Source organism: Chlorocebus sabaeus, chromosome 8 (assembly GCF_047675955.1).
Source record: "Chlorocebus sabaeus isolate Y175 chromosome 8, mChlSab1.0.hap1, whole genome shotgun sequence".
In the NCBI taxonomy this organism is placed as follows: Eukaryota; Metazoa; Chordata; class Mammalia; order Primates; family Cercopithecidae; genus Chlorocebus; species Chlorocebus sabaeus.
The window spans coordinates 38,805,837-38,828,197 of NC_132911.1; the positions used below are offsets into that span (position 1 = coordinate 38,805,837).

At 39.9% G+C, this 22,361-nt stretch overlaps 1 protein-coding gene across 1 annotated transcript in view; it reads left to right on the forward strand.

Annotated features, from left to right (window-relative positions):
• Nucleotides 1–22,361, forward strand: part of ADAM9 (ADAM metallopeptidase domain 9) — a 113,440-nt gene that overhangs the window by 62,776 nt on the left and 28,303 nt on the right. The window contains exon 15 of the mRNA XM_007962242.3: nucleotides 17,424–17,529. Within this exon, the coding sequence (XP_007960433.1) occupies nucleotides 17,424–17,529 (106 nt within the window). The remainder of the gene's footprint in view (nucleotides 1–17,423; nucleotides 17,530–22,361) is intronic.

Below are 22,361 nucleotides of genomic sequence, written 5' to 3' on the forward strand. Positions count from 1 at the left end.
ATATATTCTCCTGGAGGACTCTGATATATTAGATTCATGTAATAAATCCTGCATAATAGCACGAGCCCATATATGAATTGGCTGTGTGATTGTGGAGGCTGCTAAGTGTCAGATCTGCAGGGAGAGTCAGCAATCTGGGGACCCTGTAGATCTGATGGTATAGTTCCAATTAGAAGTCTGGCAGGCTCATGACCGTGGAAGAGCTAGTGTTTCAGTTCAATTCCAGAGGCAGGAAAACAGCTGATGTCTCACTCCAAAGACCTTCAGGAAGACTTTTCTCTTACTTCAGGGAGGACTGGCCTTTTTGTTCAAGTTTAAGATTGATTGGATGAGGCCTAACTCCAATAGGGAGGGCAATCTGCTTTACTCAGTCTACTGATTTCAATGTTAATCTCATCCAAAATCACCCTTACAGAGACATCTGTAATTACGTTTGATTAAATATCTAGGAATTCTGTGGATCAAATTAACCTTACTAAAAAGGGTAAAATTAACCCTAATCAAAAATCCACTCCTTGTCAACTAGACACCTTGTTAAACCATACCAAATCTCCAAATGTGGACCTTGTTAAGGGCATAATTCCACCCATCATGATATAGGACCACTGTCCTGCATACAGATAAAACCTCACTAACCTCTTTCCCAGAAAAGGAGGTAACGTCTTTGAGTGATGTTTATTATTCTTGATATCCCATAACTTAAATACTGGGATATAAAATGAACAATACTTAAATACTATAATATCAAGTCAATATATCTTATGTTGCATGATAAAGATATAAGGAATGAAAACATATTTGCTCAATACATGTGCGTGTGTGTGCACACACACATACACACATGCAGCTATCCTTAATGAAACAGTCTTTGTTTCTGTAACTGGTCACGTGGTTGTAGCTGGTATTTGTAACTAACTTCCACCCGTTCTGTATTCCCTTTGCCTTTAGCAAGCACATTAGCTATTTGTGGTTCTTTATCTGTTATTCTTGAAGGGTCTGGGCCATTTGTAGTCCTGCCTAGATTGGGTTGTTATAGTTTTCCATTGAACTTAAACTTGATCATGGAGGATGGTAACACTAAGAGATGCCCTAAGGGATCTCTGGCATTCTAGACATACTCTTCCTTGCCTCCATTGTGGAGTAGTAGGCCAATTTTCCTTTGGTAGTTCGGATCAGTAATTCTACCTGGCACAGAAACTGCCTTCTTTGCCTGTTGACTCAGAGGTATGAGCAGCCATTGTGACTGGGCTGCTGGCTTAATTTCTAGTTCAGTGGAATCATTATTGTGGCTCCTGGTGGCAGCAGTCCTCCCTTTGGAACTAAGGCCTCTAGTCCAGTAGAGCATAAAGTCATGGGAACAGGAAACAAAATTTTGCTAGTGGGTCACTGTGAATAATGTTGAGTGGTGTTCCTCCCATTTCCACCCCTTGATACCTGGACACATGAATCCTGGTTATGGAAAAAACAGCATTAGATGTTGGCTGCTGACTGAGAGCATATACAGCCTTTCGGAGAACCTTGCCCCAGCACTGTAAGGTATTGCTACTTAGTGGCACTGTAACTGAGTCTCCAAAAGGCATTTCCACCATGCTGTCAGCCAGCTGCTTCAGGATGGTGGGGAAGGAACATGGTAAGACTAGTGAATTCCATGTGCATGGGCCCATTACCTCACTTTTTTGCTATCAAGTGAATTCTTTGGTTTGAAGTAGTGCTGTGTAGAATATTATGATGGTGGGGGAGGAATTTTGTACATCCACAGAAGGTAGTTTGGTAGTTCACAGGAGTGTTGCTACAGGGATGGCAAATCTATATCAAGAGTGCGTGTCTATCCCAGTAAGAACAAAGCACTGCCTCTTTCATGATGGAAGGGGAAAAATCAGCCTGCCACCAGGCAGCTGACTGACTAACCTAGGGAATGGTGTCATACTGGGGACTCAGGATTGGACTTTGCTACTGGAGAATTTGGGCACTTAGCAGCAGCAATAGCCAGGTCAGTTATTGAGAGGAAGTCCATGATGCTGAGCCCATGCATTGCCTCCAGCTCTGCCACTGTGAGTACTTGCTTCCTGAGCACATGGATGAGAACAGTTGGCTGGGGAAAGAATGAGTCATCCTGTCTACTTGATTATTAAAATTCTCCTCTACTGAGGTCACCCTTTGGTGAACATTCACATGGGACACAAATATCTTTGCCATACAACCCAGTCACTGGCCGTAGCCCATAAACTGGTATTTAATCACATCTGGCTATTTCTTCTTCCAAGGAAAGTGAACAACCAGCTGCACTTCAGGGATGTCCCAGAAAGGGGCTGCAGTTCTACAGTCATCCACTTTTGGTTCTTCATATCATGTAGAACCATCTGCCAACCAGGTCTCTTGTCTTCTTTTCCATTGTCACCAGCTGGGTAGGAAATTCCCCATGAGGTCATACTTGCTGACTAGGAGAGAAAATGCAGTGTAGCAGGAGTGGGGAGCAGGGGCTTTTGGGGTACTTCTTTATGTAACTTGTGCCTTCCAGGCCTTGGTTGGGCCCAATTACATATGTAGCACTTCCATTTCATGATGGGGTGCTGCTGCACATGCTCAGCTTTATAGCTTGGTGAGTCAGATGACATCCAGTTTATGATGGGCAACTCAGGTTGAATGGTAACTTGGTGAGTGGCCCATGGTTACATGTTCAGTTTCTCCTTTAAGGCCCAGTAGCAGGCCAATAGTTTTTTTCTCAAAAGGAGAGTAGTTATTCACAGAGGATCACAAGGCTTTGCTCCAAAATCCTAAATGCCTGCACTGCACCTGACCTATAGGGAACTGTCAGAGGTGCTAAATAGCATTTCTGTCTGTAACTGCTGGTTCAAGCACTGTTTGATTTCTGTCTGTAACTGCTGCTTCAAACACCACTTGATCAAGTGGGCTAAGCAGCAGAACGTCTTGCCTGACAGCCTGGACCTATTGCAGAGTTTCCCTTTGTTCTGGGCCTTGCTCAAAACTAGCGGCTTTTTGGGTCACTGGGTAAATGGGCCAGAATTGCACAACCAAATGAGGAATATTTTGCCTTCAGAAATCTAGATGGACCACTCAACATTGTGCCATTCTGTTGGTTGTGGGAGTGGCCAGATGCAACTTCTCCTTCCCCTTAGAAAGGATATCTTGACATGCCCCACACCACCGGACATCTAGAAATTTCACTGGTAGAAGGCACCTGAATTTTTGTCAGATTTATTTTCTACTTTCTGTTGTGCAGGTATCTTGCTAGTATCAAGAATAGTTGTTTCTTCTTGCTCACTAGGTCTAATGAGCATAATGTCTTCAATGACTAGTGTGACATTTTGTGGAAGGAAAAGGTAATCAAGATCCCCCAAACTAAATTATGACATGGGGCTCTAGAGTTGATATTTTTCCTAAGTAGGACAGTGAAGGTGTATTGCTGGCCTTGCCAACTGAAAGCAGCTGCTTCTGATAGGCTGTGTGGATGGGTATAGGTAAAGGTATTTTTCAGATCATAGCTGCATACCATGTATTAGGGGATGTGTTAATTTGCTCAAGCAATGAAATACATTTGGTACAGCAGCTTCAATTGGAGTCACCACTTAGCTAAGCTTATAATAATCCACTGTCATTCTCCAAGATCTGTCTGTCTTCTGCACAGGCCAAATAGGCAAGTTGAATGAAGATGTGATGAGAGTCCCCACCCCTGCATCTTTCAAGTCCTTGATGTTGACACAAATCTCTGCAGTCCCTTCAGAGATGTGGTATTGCTTCTGGCTTATTATTTTCCTAGGTAGAGGCACTTTCTAGTGGGTTCCACCTGGCCTTTATTACCATAATGGCCATCACTCCACAGGTCAGGGAACCAGTGTGGCGATTCTGCCAGCTGTTGAGTGTGGTCTGTTTCAATTATGCATTCTGGAACTGTGGGAAAAAACCCACAAGGTGGGTTCAGGGACCACTAGGCCTGCTGTAAGATGGACCTGAGGTAAAACTTCATCAATCACCTGACCTTCATAAGCCCCTACTCTGACTTTTTGGCCACAGTGACATTTTGGGTTTGCTGAATTATTTCAGATATAGGTTTCTGTGTTCCTGAAAGGTCTAATTTTTTTCTCAGTGCACAATGTCTTAGTCTGATCAATTCTGTCTCAGTCTATTTTGTGCTATTATTAACAAAATGCCACAGACCAAGTAATTAGTAGTGAACAGGAATTTATTGACTTCTGGAGGCTGGGAAGTTGAGATAAAAGTGCTGCCACCTGATGAGGGTTGTTTTGCTGTGCCATCACATGACAGAAGGTGGATGGGCAAGAGACAAAGCGGGGCCAAACGCACCCTTTGATAACAATATTAATCTTATCCCAGAGGGCAGAGCCATCATGGCCTATCACCTCTTAAAGGTCCCACCTCTTAATTCTGTCACAATGGCAATTAAATTTCAACATGAATTTTAGAGGGGACAAACATTTAAACCATAGCTGGCTGCTCTAACAAGATGTACTGTAGACTGTGTGGCTTAAATGGCAGACACTTACTTCTCAGAGTTCTGGAGTCTGGGTGTCTGAGATCAGAGTGCCAGTCAATTTGGTTCTTGGTGAGGGATCTCTCCCTTCTTCTTATAAGATCGCCAGTCCCATTGTAAGGGTCTCATCCTCATGATCCCACCTAACTCTGATTACCTCCCAAAGGGCCCATCTCCAAATACCATTGGGGTTAGGGCTTCAACAGATGAATTGTGGGGTACACAAACATTGAAGGGGTACACATACATTCAGTGCATAACCATTGCCCTGGTGAAAGGCCATAGGTCCCTTGGAAATGTCTGGTATAATGATTAATAGTATAAATTTTTGGCAGTGTATGGGAGGGTTCTTCCTTAAGGAGATCTACCCTGCCTTTATTTGAGAGTTTCTGTTTCTGTAAACCGGCTCAAGTCAAGGAATTGATTAAGAGGCTGTGACCTTTTGTTTTTATGATTCAAATTAGACTCGTTTACTTGGCCTAGAGTTTTCTTATTTGGTACAGATCAAGTAAGACTATGGGAAGCTGCCTATCTTGCTTCTACTCTAGACAGAAACAGTGTGATCAACTAGCCAATGCCTAAGTTTTTACATGGGTCAGGTTATTGTGATTGCTGCTTTGACTCTGCTCTCCCTTATGGTAACCATGCCCACCTTGCCTTTGGTGGTTGAATGTTGACACTTTCCTATCCTCTAGGATCTGATACTTTCATTGCATTTAAGTTTCCCAACTCAGTGGCCATTGCTCCTACTACAATGTCTGCCCTTTAGATAAGAGTGATCACAGAGCTTTTCAAGGATGCTAGGCCTCCCTTACAAATATATTTCCTACAGTCTTGGTAAAAGGTGTGTTTTCCGAATTCCTCCAGGGTGGGTAAATACATCTGAAGTGACAAATTGACTCCAACATTTTAGTCTCCCTCAGACTTTGGATCCCTTTCTCTGCATTAAACTGAGACAGGCCCTGCATTCCTGACTTGCTCACTGTGAGCTGCCTTTTGAGTCACATTTCAGCCAGTTAGCCAAACAAACCGTTAGAGACCTTTCTAACTCCCTGAATGGCAACATTCAGTGGAGACTCTCAGACTTGTGAGTCCTCATCAATAAATTCATTCCAATCCAACTTTGTATTCCTCCCACCATTATCTCACACCCTTAATATCCCTTCCCACACATGTTCCCTGGATTTTTTTCTGTAAATTAGAAAATTCAAGTAGTCTTGGAGTGTGGTGAACCTCCTCAGGGGTCGTGTTCAGTATTTCACCTTTAGGGGCATTTTCTATGACTTGAGTCTAGTTATAGGTTTAGAAGCAATGAGATATTTTAGAGGTGGATCCTGAGGGAAATTGGCATTGTCGTGCATGGCACCTGCCTCCAGGGAGGCTATTACAGTTTCCTCAGGCAATGCAGGATTAGTCCCCTCAGATGGTGGAGACGCTGTCTCCACTGGCAAAGACGACTCATCAGAATTTAGAGGCTCAGCCAGGTGCCCGTAATCCCAGCACTTTGGGAGGTGAGGCAGACAGATCACTTGAGGTCAGGAGTTCAAGACCAGCCTAGCCAACATGGCGAAACCCTGTCTCCATTAAAAACACGAAAATTAGCCAGGCGTAGTGGTGCACTCCTATAGTCCCAGCTACTTGGGAGGCTGAGGCAGGAGAATCGCTTGAACCTGGGAGGTGGAGGTTGCAATTAACTGAGATCGTGCCACTGCACTCCAGCCTGGGCAACAGAGCAAGACTCTATCTCAAAACAAACAAACAAACACAGACAAACAGTTTAGAGGCTCAGTGTACCCAGCTTTATCAAAGTCTCCCCACATGTCCTCATTCCAACTTTCAAGAACCAGTTCCTTGCCGGTCAGTACCCTCAATTTAACAGTAGTTACCCTATAAGGCTAGGAGTTCAATTTGCTTTCAGCCAGTCACAGGGTAAGATTCTAGGTTTGATTTTCAACAGCCTCAGCTCTGCAACTACTGGCGATATGGCTGTCCTTTAGGGCACACAGAGAAAATTTCAGGTCACTTATATGGTGCTTTTTTTTTTTTTAATTATACTTTATGTTCTAGGGTACATGTGTACAACATGCAGGTTTGTTACATATGTATACATGTGCCATGTTGGTGTGCTGCACCCATTAACTCGTCATTTACATTAGGTATATCTCTTAATGCTATCCCTCCCCCCCCCATCCCACAACAGGCCCAGGTGTGTGGTGTTCCCCTTCCTGTGTCCAAGTGATCTCATTGTTCGATTTCCACCTATGAGTGAGAACATGTGGTCTTTGGTTTTCTGTTCTTGCAATAGTTTGCTGAGAATGATGGTTTCCAGCTGCATCCATGCCCCTACAAAGGACATGAACTCATCCTTTTTTATGGCTGCATAATATTCCATGGTGTATATGTGCCACATTTTCTTTATCCAGTCTATCATTGATGGACATTTGGGTTGGTGGTTCCAAGTCTTTGCTATTGTGAACAGTGCTGCAATAAACATATGTGTACATGTGTCTTTACAGTAGAATGATTTGTAATCCTTTGGGTATATGCTCAGTAATGGGATTGCTGGGTCAAATGGTATTTTTGGTTCTAGATCCTTGAAGAATTGCCACACTGTCTTCCACGATGGTTGAACTAGTTTACAGTCCCACCAACAGTGTAAAAGTGTTCCTATTTCTCCACATCCTCTCCAACACCTGTTGTTTCCTGACTTTTTAATGATTGCCATTCTAACTGGTGTGAGATGGCATCTCATTGTGGTTTTGATTTGCATTTCTCTGATGGCTAGTGATGATGAGCATTTTTTCATGTCTGTTGGCTGCATAAATGTCTTCTTTTGAGAGGTGTCTGTTTATATCCTTTGCTGACTTTTTGATAGGGTTGTTTTTTTCTTGTAAATTTGTTTGAGTTCCTTGTAGATTCTGGATATTAGCGCTTTGTCAGATGAGTAGATTGCAAAACTTTTCTCCCATTCTGTAGGTTGCCTGTTCACTCTGATGGTAGTTTCTTTTGCTGTGCAGAAGCTCTTTAGTTTAATTAGATCTCATTTGTCAATTTTGGCTTTTGTTGCCGTTGCTTTTGGTGTTTTAGACATGAAGTCCTTGCCCATGCCTGTGTCCTGAATGGTATTACTTAGGTTTTCTTCTAGGGTTTTTATGGTTTTAGGTCTAACATTTAAGTTTCTAATCCATCTTGAATTAATTTTTGTATGAGGAGTAAGGAAGGGATCCAGTTTCAGCTTTCTACTTATGGCTAACCAGTTTTCCCAGCACCATTTATTAAATAGGGAATCCTTTCCCCATTTCTTGTTTTTGTCAGGTTTGTCAAAGATCAGATGGTTGTAGATGTGTGGTATTATTTCTGAGGGCTCTGTTCTGTTCCATTGGTCTATATCTCTGTTTTGGTACCAGTACCATGCTGTTTTGGTTACTGTAGCCTTGTAGTATAGTTTGAAGTCAGGTAGTGTGATGCCTCCAGCTTTGTTCTTTTGACTTAGGATTGTCTTGGCAATGCGGGCGCTTTTTTGGTTCCATATGAACTTTAAAGTAGCTTTTTCCAATTCTGTGAAGAAAGTCATTGGTAGCTTAATGGGGATGGCATTGAATCTATAAATTACATTGGGCAGTATGGCCATTTTCACGATATTGATTCTTCCTATCCATGACCATGGAATGCTCTTCCATATGTTTGTGTCCTCTTTTATTTCACTGAGCAGTGGTTTGTAGTTCTCCTTGAAGAGGTCCTTCACATCCCTTGTAAGTTGGATTCCTAGGTATTTTATTCTCTTTGAAGCAATTGTGAATGGGAGTTCATTCATGATTTGGCTCTCTGTTTGTCTGTTACTGGTGTATAAGAATGCTTGTGATTTTTGCACATTAATTTTGAATCCTGAGACTTTGCTGAAGTTGCTCATCAGCTTGAGGAGATTTTGGGCTGAGATGATGGGGTTTTCTAAATAGACAATCATGTCATCTGCAAATAGGGACAATTTGACTTCTTCTTTTCCTAATCGAATACCCTTGATTTCTTTCTCTTGCCTGATTGCCCTGGCCAGAACTTCCAACACTATGTTGAATAGGAGTGGTGAGAGAGGACATCCTTGTCTTGTGCCAGTTTTTAAGGGGAATGCTTCTAGTTTTTGCCCATTCACTATGATATTGGCTGTGGGTTTGTCATAAATAGCTCTTATTATTTTGAGATATGTTCCATCAATACCGAATTTATTGAGAGTTTTTAGCATGAAGGGTTGTTGAATTTTGTCAAAGGCCTTTTCTGCATGTATTGAGATAATCATGTGGTTTTTGTCTTTGGTTCTGTTTATATGCTGGATTATGTTTATTGATTTGCATATGTTGAACCAGCCTTGCATCCCAGGGATGAAGCCCACTTGATCATGGTGGATAAACTTTTTGATATGCTGCTGGATTCGGTTTGTCAGTATTTTATTGAGGATTTTTGCATCGATGTTCATCGGGGATTTTGGTCTACAATTCTCTTTTTTTGTTGTGTCTCTGCCAGGCTTTGGTATCAGGATGATATTGGCCTCATAAAATGAGTTAGGGAGGATTCCCTCTTTTTCTATTGATTGAAATACTTTCAGAAGGAATGGTACCAGCTCCTCCTTGTACCTCTGGTAGAATTCAGCTGTGAATCCGTCTGGTGCTGGACTTTTTTTGTTTGGTAGGCTATGAATTATTGCCTCAATTTCAGAGCCTGCTATTGGTCTATTCAGGGATTCAACTTCTTCTTAGTTTAGTCTTGGGAGAGTGTATGTGTCCTGGAATTTATCAATTTCTTGTAGGTTTTCTAGTTTATTTGCATAGAGGTGTTTATAGTATTCTCTGATGGTAGTTTGTATTTCTGTGGGGTCGGTGGTGATATCCCCTTTATCATTTTTTATTGCGTCTATTTGATTCTTCTCTCTTTTCTTCTTTATTAGTCTTGCTAGCGGTCTGTCAATTTTGTTGATCTTTTCAAGAAACCAGCTCCTGGATTCATGGATTTTTTGAAGGTTTTTTTGTGTCTTTATCTCCTTCAGTTCTGCTCTGATCTTAGTTATTTTTTGCCTTCTGCTAGCTTTTGAATGTGTTTGCTCTTGCTTCTCTAGTTCTTTTAATTGCGATGTTAGGGTGTCAATTTTAGATCATTCCTGCTTTCTCTTGTGGGCATTTAGTGGTATAAATTTCCGTTTACACACTGCTTTAAATGTGTCCCAGAGATTCTGGTATGTTGTATCTTTTTTCTCATTGGTTTCAAAGAATATCTTTATATCTGCCTTCATTTTGTTATGTACCCAGTAGTCATTCAGGAGCAAGTTGTTCAGTTTCCATGTAGTTGAGCGGTTTTGATTGAGTTTCTTAGTCTTGAGTTCTAGTTTAATTGCACTGTGGTCTGAGAGACAGTTGTTTATAATTTCTGTTCTTTTACATTTGCTGAGGAGTGCTTCCAACGATGTGGTCAGTTTTGGAATAAGTGCGATGTGGTGTTGAGAAGAATGTATATTTTGTTGATTTGGGGTGGAGAGTTCTATAGATGTCTATTGGGTGTGCTTGGTGCAGATTGAATTCAATTCCTGGATACCCTTGTTAACTTTTTCTGTCTCGATCTAATGTTGACAGTGGGGTGTTACAGCCTCCCATTATTATTGTATGGGAGTCTAAGTCTCTTTGTAAGTCTCTAAGGACTTCCTTTATGAATCTGGGTGCTCCTGTATTGGGTACGTATATATTTAGGATAGTTAGCTCTTCCTGTTGAATTGATCCCTTTACCATTATGTAGTGGCCTTCTTTGTCTCTTTTGATCTTTGATGGTTTAAAGGCTGTTTTATCAGAGACTAGGATTGCAACCCCTGCCTTTTTTTTTGTTTTCCATTTGCTTGGTAGATCTTCCTCCAGATCTTTATTTTGAACCTATGTGTGTCTCTGCTCATGAGATGGGTCTCCTGAATACAGCATACTGATGGGTCTTGACTATCCAATTTGCCAGTCTGTGTCTTTTAATTGGACCATTTAGCCCTTTTACGTTTAAAGTTAATATTGTTGTGTGTGAATTTGATGCTGTCATTATGATGTTAGCTGGTTAATTTGCTCGTTAGTTGATGCAGTTTCTTCCTAGCATTGATGGTCTTTACATTTTGCCATGTTTTTGCAATGACTGGTACCGGTTGTTCCTTTCCATGTTTAGTGCTTCCTTCAGGATCTCTTGTAGGGCAGGCCTGGGGGTGAAAAAATTGCTCAGCATTTGCTTGTCTGTAAAGGATTTTATTTTTTCTTCACTTGTGAAACTTAGTTTGGCTGGATAGGAAATTCTGGGTTGAAAATTGTTTTCTTTAAGAGTGTTCAATATTGGTCCCCACTCTCTTCTGGCTTGTAGAGTTTCTGCCGAGTGATCTGCTGTTAGTCTGATGGGCTTCCCTTTGTGGGTAACCCTACCTTTCTTTCTGGCTGCCCTTAACATTTTTTCCTTCATTTAAACTTTGGTGAGTCTAACAATTATGTGTCTTGGAGTTGCTCTTCTCGAGGAGTATCTTTTTGGCGTTCCCTGTATTTCCTGAATTTGAATGTTGGCCTGCCTTGCTAGGTTGGGGAAGTTCTCCTGGATAATATCCTGCAGAGTGTTTTCCAACTTGGTTCCATTCTCCCCATCACTTTCAGGTACACCAATCCGACATAGATTTGGTCTTTTCATATAGTCTCATATTTCTTGGAGTCTTTGTTCATTTCTTTTTACTCTTTTTTTCTCTGAACTTCTCTTCTCACTTCATTTCATTCATTTGTTCTTTAATCAAATGAAAAGAGTAAAGATACTCTTTCTTCCAGTTGATTGAGTTGGTTACTGAAGCTTGTGCATTTGTCATGTAGTTCTCGTGTCATGGTTTTCATCTCTATTAGGTCGTTTATGGACTTCTCTGCATTGGTTATTCTAGTTATCCATTCGTCAAATCTTTTTTTCAAGGTTTAGTTTCTTTGCACTGGGTTTGTAGTTCCTCCTTTAGCTCTGAGAAGTTTGATTTGCTGAAGCCTTCTTTTCTCAACTTGTCAAAGTCATTCTACGTCCAGCTTTGTTCCGTTGCTGGCAGAGAGCTGTGTTCCTTTGGAGAGGGAGAGAAACTCTGATTTTTTGAATTTTCAGCTGTTCTGCACTGCTTTTTCCCCATCTTTGTGGTTTTATCTACCTTTGGTCTTTGATGATGGTGACATACAGATGGAGTTTTGGTGTGGATGTGCTTTCTCTTAGTTTTCCTTCAACAGTCCGGACCCTCAGCTGTAGGTCTGTTGGAGTTTGCTTGAGGTCCACTCCTGTGAGGCTATTCCCAGTTAGGCTACTTGGGGATCAGGGACCCACTTGAGCAGGCAGTCTGTCCATTCTCAGATCTCAACCTCCGTGCTGGGAGAATCACTACTCTCTTCAGTGCTGTCAGACAGGGACATTTACATCTGCAGAGGTTTCTGCTGCTTTTGGTTTAGCTATGCCCTGTCCCCAGAGGTGGAGTCTACAGAGGCAGACAGGCCTCCTTGAGCTGTGGTGGGCTCCACCCAGTTTGAGCTTCCAGGTTGCTTTGTTTACCTACTTAAGCCTCAGCAATGGCGGACACCCCTCCCCCAGCCTTGCTGCCGCCTTGCAGTTAGATTTCAGACTGCTGTGCTAGCAATGAGGAAGGCTCCGTGGGCGTGGGACCCTCCTATCCAGGCGCGGGATATAATCTCCTGGTGTCCCGTGTGCTAAGACCCTTGGTAAAGTGCAGTATTAGGGTGGGAGTGACCCGATTTTCCAGGTGTTGTATGTCACAGTTTCGCTTGGCTAGGAAAAGGAATTCCTTTCCCCCTTGCGCTTCCCTGGTGAGGCAATGCCTTCCCCTGCTTCGGCTCTTGCTGGTTGGACTGCACCCACTGTCCTGCACCGACTGTCCGACACGCCCCAGTGAGATGAATCCGGAACCTCAGTTGGAAATGCAGAAATCACCCGTCCTCTGTGTTGCTCACACTGGGAGCTGGAAGCTGGAGCTGTTCCTATTCGGCCGTCTTGGTACCCCGCCCCACTTATATGGTACTTGAACTAGGAATCCCTGAGTTTATCATCTTCTTTCCCTACTTTGTCTGGTAAAGTAAGGAGCAACCAGGCAATCTCCTGCTGTTAGTATGAGAAAAATTTTTGAAGGTATCCTATACATAGTTACCCAGATCCTTGCTTCTCGTAAATGTCTGATTAGGAGTCTCTACTGGTGATATGTTTTTGTACTGCAATTACCATATCATGCTATGAACTATCAGTACTGTGTTTACTTTTGGAAATAGAGTTGTAGGTGTCTTTAAAAATCTAATCAGATTAGATAGCCCATTCTAGAAACCTTGGAATTGATTCAGAAAACTCATTCTCAAAGTTCTGTTCCTCTGGAACCCCTGTTGTTCCAAAATCTGAATTAGTTAGACTGCAGAAAAACAATGTCAATTGGATATATACATATTATGTATATGTTTATTCATTTATTATAAGCAGTTGGCTCATGCGATTATGGTAAGCAACTGAAAATCCCAGATTTGTAGGATGGTTTGGCAAGCTGGAGACACAGAAGAGATGATAGTTTAGTTCCAGTCCAAGTTTGAAGGCCTGAGAACCAGGATTGCCAACAGTGTAATCAGTATTTATCCTGAGATCTTTCACCATAGTCTGAAGGTGAATCGTTGGCTCTTTCCCTTGAGTCTCCTGTTTGCATTTCCCGTATTATCCTCTTTCTTGGTTTATTTCCTCCTTTCATGGAACTTTCGTTTCAGTAGTTTCCTTAGATAGGGTAAATTAGAGGTAAATTTTTTGAGATCCTTCAACTGTGAAAATGCTTTTATTTGGACTAAATACTTGATTGATGGGGATGGAAATCATTTTCTGTCACAGTTTTGAAGCCATTGCTTTATTGTCTTGTAGTTTACAGAGTTGCTGTTGAAAAGTATGAAGCCATTCTGATTTTTGTACCTAGGGTTTCCCTTATCCCCTCTGAAAAAGCTTGGAGAATGATCTCTTCAAGGTGATATGCCTTGATGTGGGTTTGTTTTTATTCACCTTGCTGTGTAATTGGTGGGTACATTCAATCTGGGAACTCATTTTTTTTTCAGTTCTGGAAATTTCTTCCCTTTCATTTTTTTGGTGTGATTTCTTTTCCTGGATCACATATTATTTGGATATTGGATTTCCTAGATTTCCTTGGATATTGGATTTCCTTATCTTTTCTGTCTTTTTATCTGTGTGGTTTTTTTTTTTTTTGACCTACTTTCTGAGCAACTTCTTCAACTTTATCTTCTAACTCTTTTATTGCGGTTTTCATTTCAGGCACTATGATTTTAGTTTTCAGAAACTCTTTTATATTCTCTGAGTTTTTTTTCCCCACTTCTTTTTAAGAAATAATCTGTTCTGGGCCAGGTGCGGTGGCTCATGCCTGTAATCTCAGCACTTTGGGAGGCTGAGGCAGGTGGATCATGAGGTCAGGAGATCTAGACCATCCTGGCTAACAGGGTGAAACCCTGTCTCTACTAAGAATACAAAATAAAAAATTAGTCGAGCGTGGTGGTGGGCGCCTGTAGTCCTAGCCACTGGGGAGGCTGAGGCAGGAGAATGGCGTGAACCCGGGAGGTGGAGCTTGCAGTGAGCCAAGATCACGCCACTGCACTTGAGCCTGCGCGACAGTGTGAGACTCCATCTCAAAAAAATAAATAAATAAATAAAAAAGACATAATCTGTTTTTATTCCATGCATGAAACATCTTCTCTCATGTTCGTCAGTATGTTAATGATAATTTTTAAGAAGTTTCCTTTCTTCTGCGTAACCTCATTCCACGTTACTTTCTTTGTTTGAATTTCCGTCTTTCACATTAGCCATGTTCCTCATCTCTCCCATAGTCCCCGGTCCATGGGAGGGGAATAAGGAACAGAGGGGTCACTCTAGGCTCATGGGGGAGGCTTGTTAACTGAAAACTTTCCTATAGGGTGATATGGTTGAACTTTTTAATTAGGGAAATGTCAAAAACCACATCTTTAGGTTTCTTTTCCCTCTTGGGCTTGTTAGATTCCCTTATGAAGACCTTATCTATCTGCATCCTGGAGGGCCAAGACCTAGCTGTCAGCTGGGTGTGGTGGCTCATGCCTGTAATCCCAGCAGTTTGGGAGGCCGAGACAGGTGGATCGCCTGAGGTCAGGAGTTCTAGACCAGCCTGGCCAACATGGCAAAACTCCATCTCTACTAAAAATACAAAAATTAGCCTGGCATGGTGATGTGCACCTGTAATCCCAGCTACTTGGGAGGCTGAGGCAGGAGAATCACTTGAACCCAGAAAGCAGAGGTTGCAGTGAGCCAAGATCATGCCATTGCACTCCAGCTTGTGTGGCAAGAGTTAAACTTCTCCTAAAAAAGAAAAAAAAAGACCTAACTGTCAGCATTCTGGGAGGGAAACAGGAGGTGAGGGAAAATAAGACTGGGACCTCAGTATGAGGCAGGCAAATGTTCAGTTCATCCCCTTGTATTTAGAACAGTTTCTGTGCCTGTTACTGTGCCTGGTATCTCTTGAGTCCTGGAACCTTGTGTTTTACTCTCTCCAGAAAATAAACCTCCAGTCTTTTGCCAGGGTAGAGAAGAGGCAGTCACTTGACTTCGCAAAGATGGGAGGTGACTTGTGAGTCAAACTGCTTCTTAAACAGATTTAAAATTTTTCCTCTTTATTCCGGCCACCTGCCCCTCCTTATTTTCTATAGCCAGAGGTACCTGTTACTACCAGTTTCTTATCTTGGAGGAATTCTATGTGTAAAAAGGGTTGATCTCAGTTTTTTCTGTTGCCAGCTTAAGATTCAGTTTTCTGAGATACATTGAATCATTTACTACTTCACCAATTTCTTTTTGGATTCTAGGTTTTGTACAGTCTCCTTTCCCAGTTCCATTGTCTATAGGTTTATGAATTAAAAAAAAAAAAAAACTACTTTCTTTGCTTCTGTGGGATTTTAGGAGGGGGGGGGAAATACATGCATATATTCAGACTTTTTACCTGAAGTTTGTTGATGGTTTCTGATTTTAAAGATAAGTCAGTTCTGGTGTTATAGGTCTAGTTTTCATTCCTTTGAACATTTGAACTTGTGGAGAATAAGGATTTAAAAGTCCTTCACGAGCTCATGCATTCTCAAATTCCTTATATGTTTAGTACACACCAAATAAATATTTATCAAATAAATGAAGAACTTAAGAGCTAACATAAGAGAAGGTATTGATGCTTACCATCAAATTTTACCCTTAAAAAAAACCTTATGAGGAGGGCAGGGCTCAGAGAGCTAAATGAGGTCACACAGCAGAAAGCAGCAAAACCATGATCTCAGCCACCATGAGCATGGTGAGCTGATGAAGACTTACTGCTAGAATTTATCAAAGACATTGTTAAAAGAAGATACATTGGTTTACTTCTTAAATGGAAATAGGACATATTGAAATATTGAATATACAAATAAGCAAAAGGTAGAAAATAAATAGTTCTGTCAATATTCTGGATAAGTAACTGTTGAAAATTTCATGACTATCTTTCACTTTTTTTTATGCATATGAGTGTATAATATACAAAAATGGTGTGATATTGACATACTGCTTTAAAACCTGCCCCCTTTCAGCCTGGACTGCATAGCAAGATTCTGTCTCACTTAAAAAAAAAAAAAAAATTAGGTGTGGTGGTGCATGCCTGCATTTCCAGCTACTTAGAAGGCTAAGGCAGGAGGATTACTTTAGCCTGGGAGGTTAAGGCTGCAGTGAGCTATGACCTTGCCACTGCATTCTAGCCTGGGCAACAGAATGAGACTCTGTCTCAAAAAAAAAAAAAAAAGGCTAAAATGTAACTGCCTGTTTTCAATACTAACAATAAATTGTGAATACTTTTCCATGTTAAACATTTTTCTACAACATTGTGTTAATGATATACTGTAATTTATTTAAACAGTCAACAGTGTTAGCAGTAAACTTTCGTATAGTTTAGTTGTGGCCTCCATTTATCCTTCTGGATAAATTTCCAGAAGCAGGATTGCCGTATTAAAGGCTTCTAAGACATTTCAACATAATCTCCAGAAATATTATACCACTTTATACCTTCGTTAGCTATAAGTGAATATTCATTCCTTCAAATGTTTCCAACATCAAGTATTTCCATTTTTAAAACTTTGCCAATTTAATAGCATTTTGCAGCATAGGCAACATAGCAAGACCCCATCTCTACAAAAAATAAAAACAAAAATTAGCCAGGCATGGTGGCATGTACCTGTAGTTCTAGCTGTTTGGGAGCTTGAGGTGGGAGGATTTCTTGAGTCCAAGAGTTCAAGGTTACAGTAAGCTATGAACGTGCCACTGCACTCCAGCCTGGGTGACAGAGCGAGATCCTGTTTCTTAAAAAAAAAGGAAAGCAAGAATAGATTGTTACTTTGTCATCTGTCGTGTTTGTCAATGGTATCTAATTAGTAGGGACATCTAAACCAAGCATCCATTTATGATAAATGAAAAAAACAAAAGTAATAGCTGGCAGTGTTTTCTCCAACCGTTCCTAGCTGATCTAACCAGTGATGCAGTTGATTTATATGTGAGAGCAATGAGAATGAATATGCTGCAAATGGTACTCTACTGTGCATGCTTTTTAATTTATTTGTAATTTGTTATTTAATAGTTTTTCTTTTAGGGCCTGAATGTTTGAGTCCAGGCTCACTTTAAAGTACAATTTAAGCTTTATTTTTACATTTTGTCATTACATATGAAATGTGCAACAAAAATGTATTATGTGTAAGGCATGAAAGGTTTTCCGTGGCATTGAGGCCGTTCATCCAGGTGTTTAGACTGTTGTAGGGAATGCTTTTATTTCGAAAGCTAAATTGCCATAACTTTTTTTTCTTTTTTTAAATGTTTAATGTTACAGAAGCCAAGGCTGCCCCCAAAGATTGTTTCATTGAAGTGAATTCTAAAGGTGACAGATTTGGCAATTGTGGTTTCTCTGGCAATGAATACAAGAAGTGTGCCACTGGGTAAGTGGAGGTGCAGTCATAATGGAACATGAAAGATTATAAGATCCGTCATCTCTAGTATCTTTTTTTTTTTTTTTTTTTTTTTTGAGACGGAGTCTTGCTCTGTTGCCAGGCTGGAGTGCAGTGGCGTGATCTCGGCTCACTGCATTGTCCGCCTCCCGGGTTCAAGCGATTCCCCTGCCTCAGCCTCCTGAGTAGCTGGGACTACAGGCACATGCCACCACGCCCGGCTAATTTTTTGTATTTTAGTAGAGACGAGTTTTCACCATATTGGCCAGGATGGTCTCGATCTCCTGACCTTGTGATCCGCTCGCCTCAACCTCCCAAAGTGCTGGGATTATAGGCATTAGCCACCGTGCCTGGCCATCTCTAGTATCTTTTACGACTGCTCCCTGTGACCGCTGATTTTCTCCCCCTTAAATACCTAACTTTTCAAACATTTTACAATACAAAGCTTCAGAGAGACTCTGGTGTTAGGAAAAGAACTGGTAACATAATTTGTCCCTTTAGACAGCAACTACAGTCTAGTGGTTTTTAGACTCTTATTTTGTTTAACCTTGATTTACAATAAGAACCCTAACTAAACACCGTTTTCATTTTCCTTTCAATAAAAGATTATGTTACTAAGTCCCAAATAAAGGAACCTGCAGAATAAACTCTGAACTTTGTTATTTTTTTCTAGCTTTGTATAATTTCAAAATGATGAATTAAAACATTTTATATTTCTACAATTAACATTTGCTTTTTGTAAAACATTAATAATAAAACATTACAAAGGAGGAAAAAGTCATCTGTAATCTCAATCCATGTATGTTCACTAATGTCAGTGGAATTATTTTCTTCTTCTCACTAACATTTTATATAATTGGAATTATTCTGTAATATTATGCATTGCTTCTACCCATTCTACCTCCTATGCTACCAGTTAGGCTAAGCAACTACAGTGAAACAGTGCTTGCTAAGAAGAAATAGCAACAAAGACCCCCATGTCACTAAATTTGAGTCATTTTCAGGTCTTCATGCTATAATACTTGACCTGTCAGTAGCATTCATTTATGCAGGCCATTTTTTCCTTCTTGAAGAAACCTCTTTTTTTTTTGGTGATTGTGTAGAATATTCTTCTTCTCCCCCGACCCCATGTGATTTCGTTTACTTCTGTGGCTTCATTTGGCCCCCTCTGTGAGAAACTCCAGCCCTGCTGGCCTGCATGTGGCCTACGGCCATAGGTCTCTGCACCTGCTGTTTCCTCTGCTCGGCATGCTCTCTTTCCCCCTCTCAGCCTGCTCAGTTCTTCATCCTACAGATCTCAGGTGAAGTGTGGTTTCCCCACGGAAGACTTCTTCCACTTCCTCAGCAGGACCAGCTCTCCCTCTGACAGGTGTTCTTGATGCTGTTTGTTTCTTTTTCACAGAATTTGATATATTTTCATTATTTTTTAGTTCATAGTATTTTCTAATTTACACTGTGATTTTTTTTCCTTTGACTCGTGTTGTTGAAAGCCTATTGCTTAATTCCCCAGTAGTTGGGAATATACTGGTTATCTATTTGGTTTTGATGTCTAGTTCAATTCCATTGAGAACACATTCTATATGATTTCACTTCTTTGGAATTTATTGAGATGTGCATTATTTAATTACACTTGGAACATTCATCCATACAGACTAATATATGGGTCTGCCCCTTAGTACCAGACCAATATATGGTCTGTATGGGTAAATGTTCCATGTGTAATTGAAAGAAAAAGTATATTCTGCAGTTGTTAGAGATGTTATTCAATAAATGTCAAGTTAATAGTCTTATTCAAATCTTTCATATCTGTGGTGTATGTGTATTATATATGTTCCTTCAATTTCTGAGAGAGGTATATTGAAGTCTCCATTTATGATTGTGGATTTGTCTGTTTATCTTTTTAGGTATGTAAATTTTTGCTGTATATCTTTTAAATTTGTTACTAGGTGCGTACACTTTTAGGATTTTTATGCCCTCCTGATGACTTGGATGGCATTAGCAAATTTGTCATTAGCAAATTCTTTTCATTTCTGGAATATTCTTTTGAAGTATTTGTCAGTTTCATTAATTATGTGGCTCTTTTGTTATCACTCTTCCTCACCAAACTGTAAGGTTCAGTGACGCATTTTATCTTTTGCATTTAGCATAATGCCTGGAGGAAACATAATAAATGACTATTAAACATTGAATGAATTAAGGTACAGATGATATGGATGAAGAATGAATGGGTGGAGAATTAATATAACCGATTGAATGAACTGATTTAAAATCTAGGGATAAGTGGATTAATGCACACTTGGAAAGAATTTGCTAGACATATATCATATTCTTGTCTTTAGCCTTGTCTGGTTTCATATTTTTATGAATATCTTGTTGAAAATAGCAACTATACTTATCAAACTTAAAAATTACTGAATAACTCATTTAGGAAGCATTTTATAATAGTAATATACAAACGATATAGTCATTAAGAATATACATTTGAAGTTAGACTCTTTGGATTTGAATCCTGGTTCAATCACTTAACGTCTCTGAGTCTTTGGACAAGTTACTTCATGTACATACCTCATTTTTCTGTTCTGTAAAATGGGGATAATAATGGCGCCTGTTTCCAAGTGTTGTTTTGAACTGAATGAGTTAATGGGTGTTAGTACTAAGAGGAGTATCTGGTTCATTGTCGTGTTCATCATCATCATCATCATCACTATTTTTATTGTCATCTTCATTGTAGAATGTGTAAAATCTAGAAAAGTCTTTTCTACCCATTGAAACTACCAAAAACATCTAGAAACGTTTAAAGAAAGTATTCACATATGGTCCTACCATCCAGAGATACTCTCAAGTTTTTGTTATATTTCTTTTTTATGTGTATATACATTTATAAACATAAGCCACATGTTTACTTTCACTAAAAGGGTCATCTTTTGGTACATAATGTCATTTTTTCAAGCATTGTAAAAGAGAAATTCCAAATATACTGAGGAGTAGAAAGAATAGTGTGATGAATACCAATATATCCCAGACCAAGATTGTTAATGCCTTATCATTATTTGCTTCATCAAGATTTTGCTGAACCATTTTAAGTAAATTACAGACATGATACTTTACTCCTAAATTCCTCAGCATCCATCTTCAACAAATAAGGCCATTCACGTGATCACATCACACCTAACAAAATGAATGATTTCCTAATATCATCTAGTATCTGATCAATATTAGTATTTCCATAAGTGTCCTCAAATTGTCTTTTATAGCTTGTATTTTTCAACATAAGGACTCAATCAAGGATCAAACATGCCTTTAGTTGTTATGTCACTTAAGTCACTTTTAATCCAGAATACCTTTTAGACTGATTTTTTTTTCTTTTCAGTGACTTTGATTTATGGAAATGTCTGGGCCAGTGGGCTCATGTTCTGGATTTGTTTTAGTTTCCTCTTGGTGTTGCTTAACTTAGTTTCTATCATCTGAATTTTCTTTAAATCAGAAGTTAAGCCCAAAATCTTTTTTTTTTTTTTTTTGAGTACAGCCTCACTCTGTTGCCCAGGTTTGGAGTACAGTGGCATGATGTCGGCTTAGTGCAACCTCCATCTCCCAGGTTCAAGTGATTCTTGTGCCTCAGCCTCTGGAGTAGTTAGGACTACAGGCGTGCACCATCACACCTGGCTATTTTTTGTATTTTTAGTAGAGATGGGGGTTTCACTATGTTGGCCAGGCTGGTCTCGAACTCCTGACTTCAAATGATCTGCTTGCCTTAGCCTCCCAGAGTGCTGGGATTACAGGTGTGAGCCACTGTGCCTGGCCCTAAACCCAAAATCTTAATTGAATTCAGGTTAAATATTTTTGGCGAGTATGTTCATAAACAATGCATTATATCAAGGAGTCACTTAGTGCTGAGTAGTCTTATTAATATTTGTGATAGTCAGTGGCAATGACCAGATCTTACTATTGTGGAGTTATGCTTTTTAAAATTGCAGCTGTCAGGTAATATGTGGAGTGATGATTTTGTGCCATGTAAATATCCAGTTCCTGACCAGTGTTTCACTTTATGGATAATCCTTGTGTGAAGCAGTTATTTTACTGAGGGTTGTAACTGAATTTTCTTTTCTGTTAGTATTATTCAACAGTGAACATCTCTTCTTAGTTTTGTTAGCTGTTTACATTTCTTATTTTATGAGCTGACTGTTTACATCTTTGCTAATTTTTCTGTTGAAGTGATTTTCTTTGTCTTAATGATTTGTAACAGCTTTTTATATTATAAGAGTATTTTCCTTTACTCTTTAATGTATCACCAAGCCTGTGTATGAAATACTGAGTATATCATAGCAATGTGAATTTTGGTAGGCTCCAACAGATCTTAACTGAGGTCTACTTTATGCCACACTTTGATTTTGAGGTTTTCATATCTAATTTCAGCTAATTATGTGAGATAGGCCTCATTTATCTCATTTTTTTTCAGCTGAAGAAACTGAAGCTCAGAAAATTTAAACATTTCTCTCAGGTCAGCTAGCAAATAAATGGTGACTTAAGAATAAATGTAAAGTTGGGACAAAATTATTAACTCTTAAATGCAGGATGAAGGAAAGATGAAGACTTAATAGCAGCACATGCAAAAATTAGGAATTTTAGTTAGTGATATATTCAAGGACATCAATAATATAATGTAGTTATAAAAGCTATTGTAATCTTGAACTTAATAGAAGTACAGTATCTAGAATAAACAAGAGCTCCATTTTTTTCTTTGCTCACCAGGCTGTCACTGAAATTTCATGCTCCATTCTGAGCACTATGCTTCAAGAGGCAGTGAGGCAAACTGGAACATATTT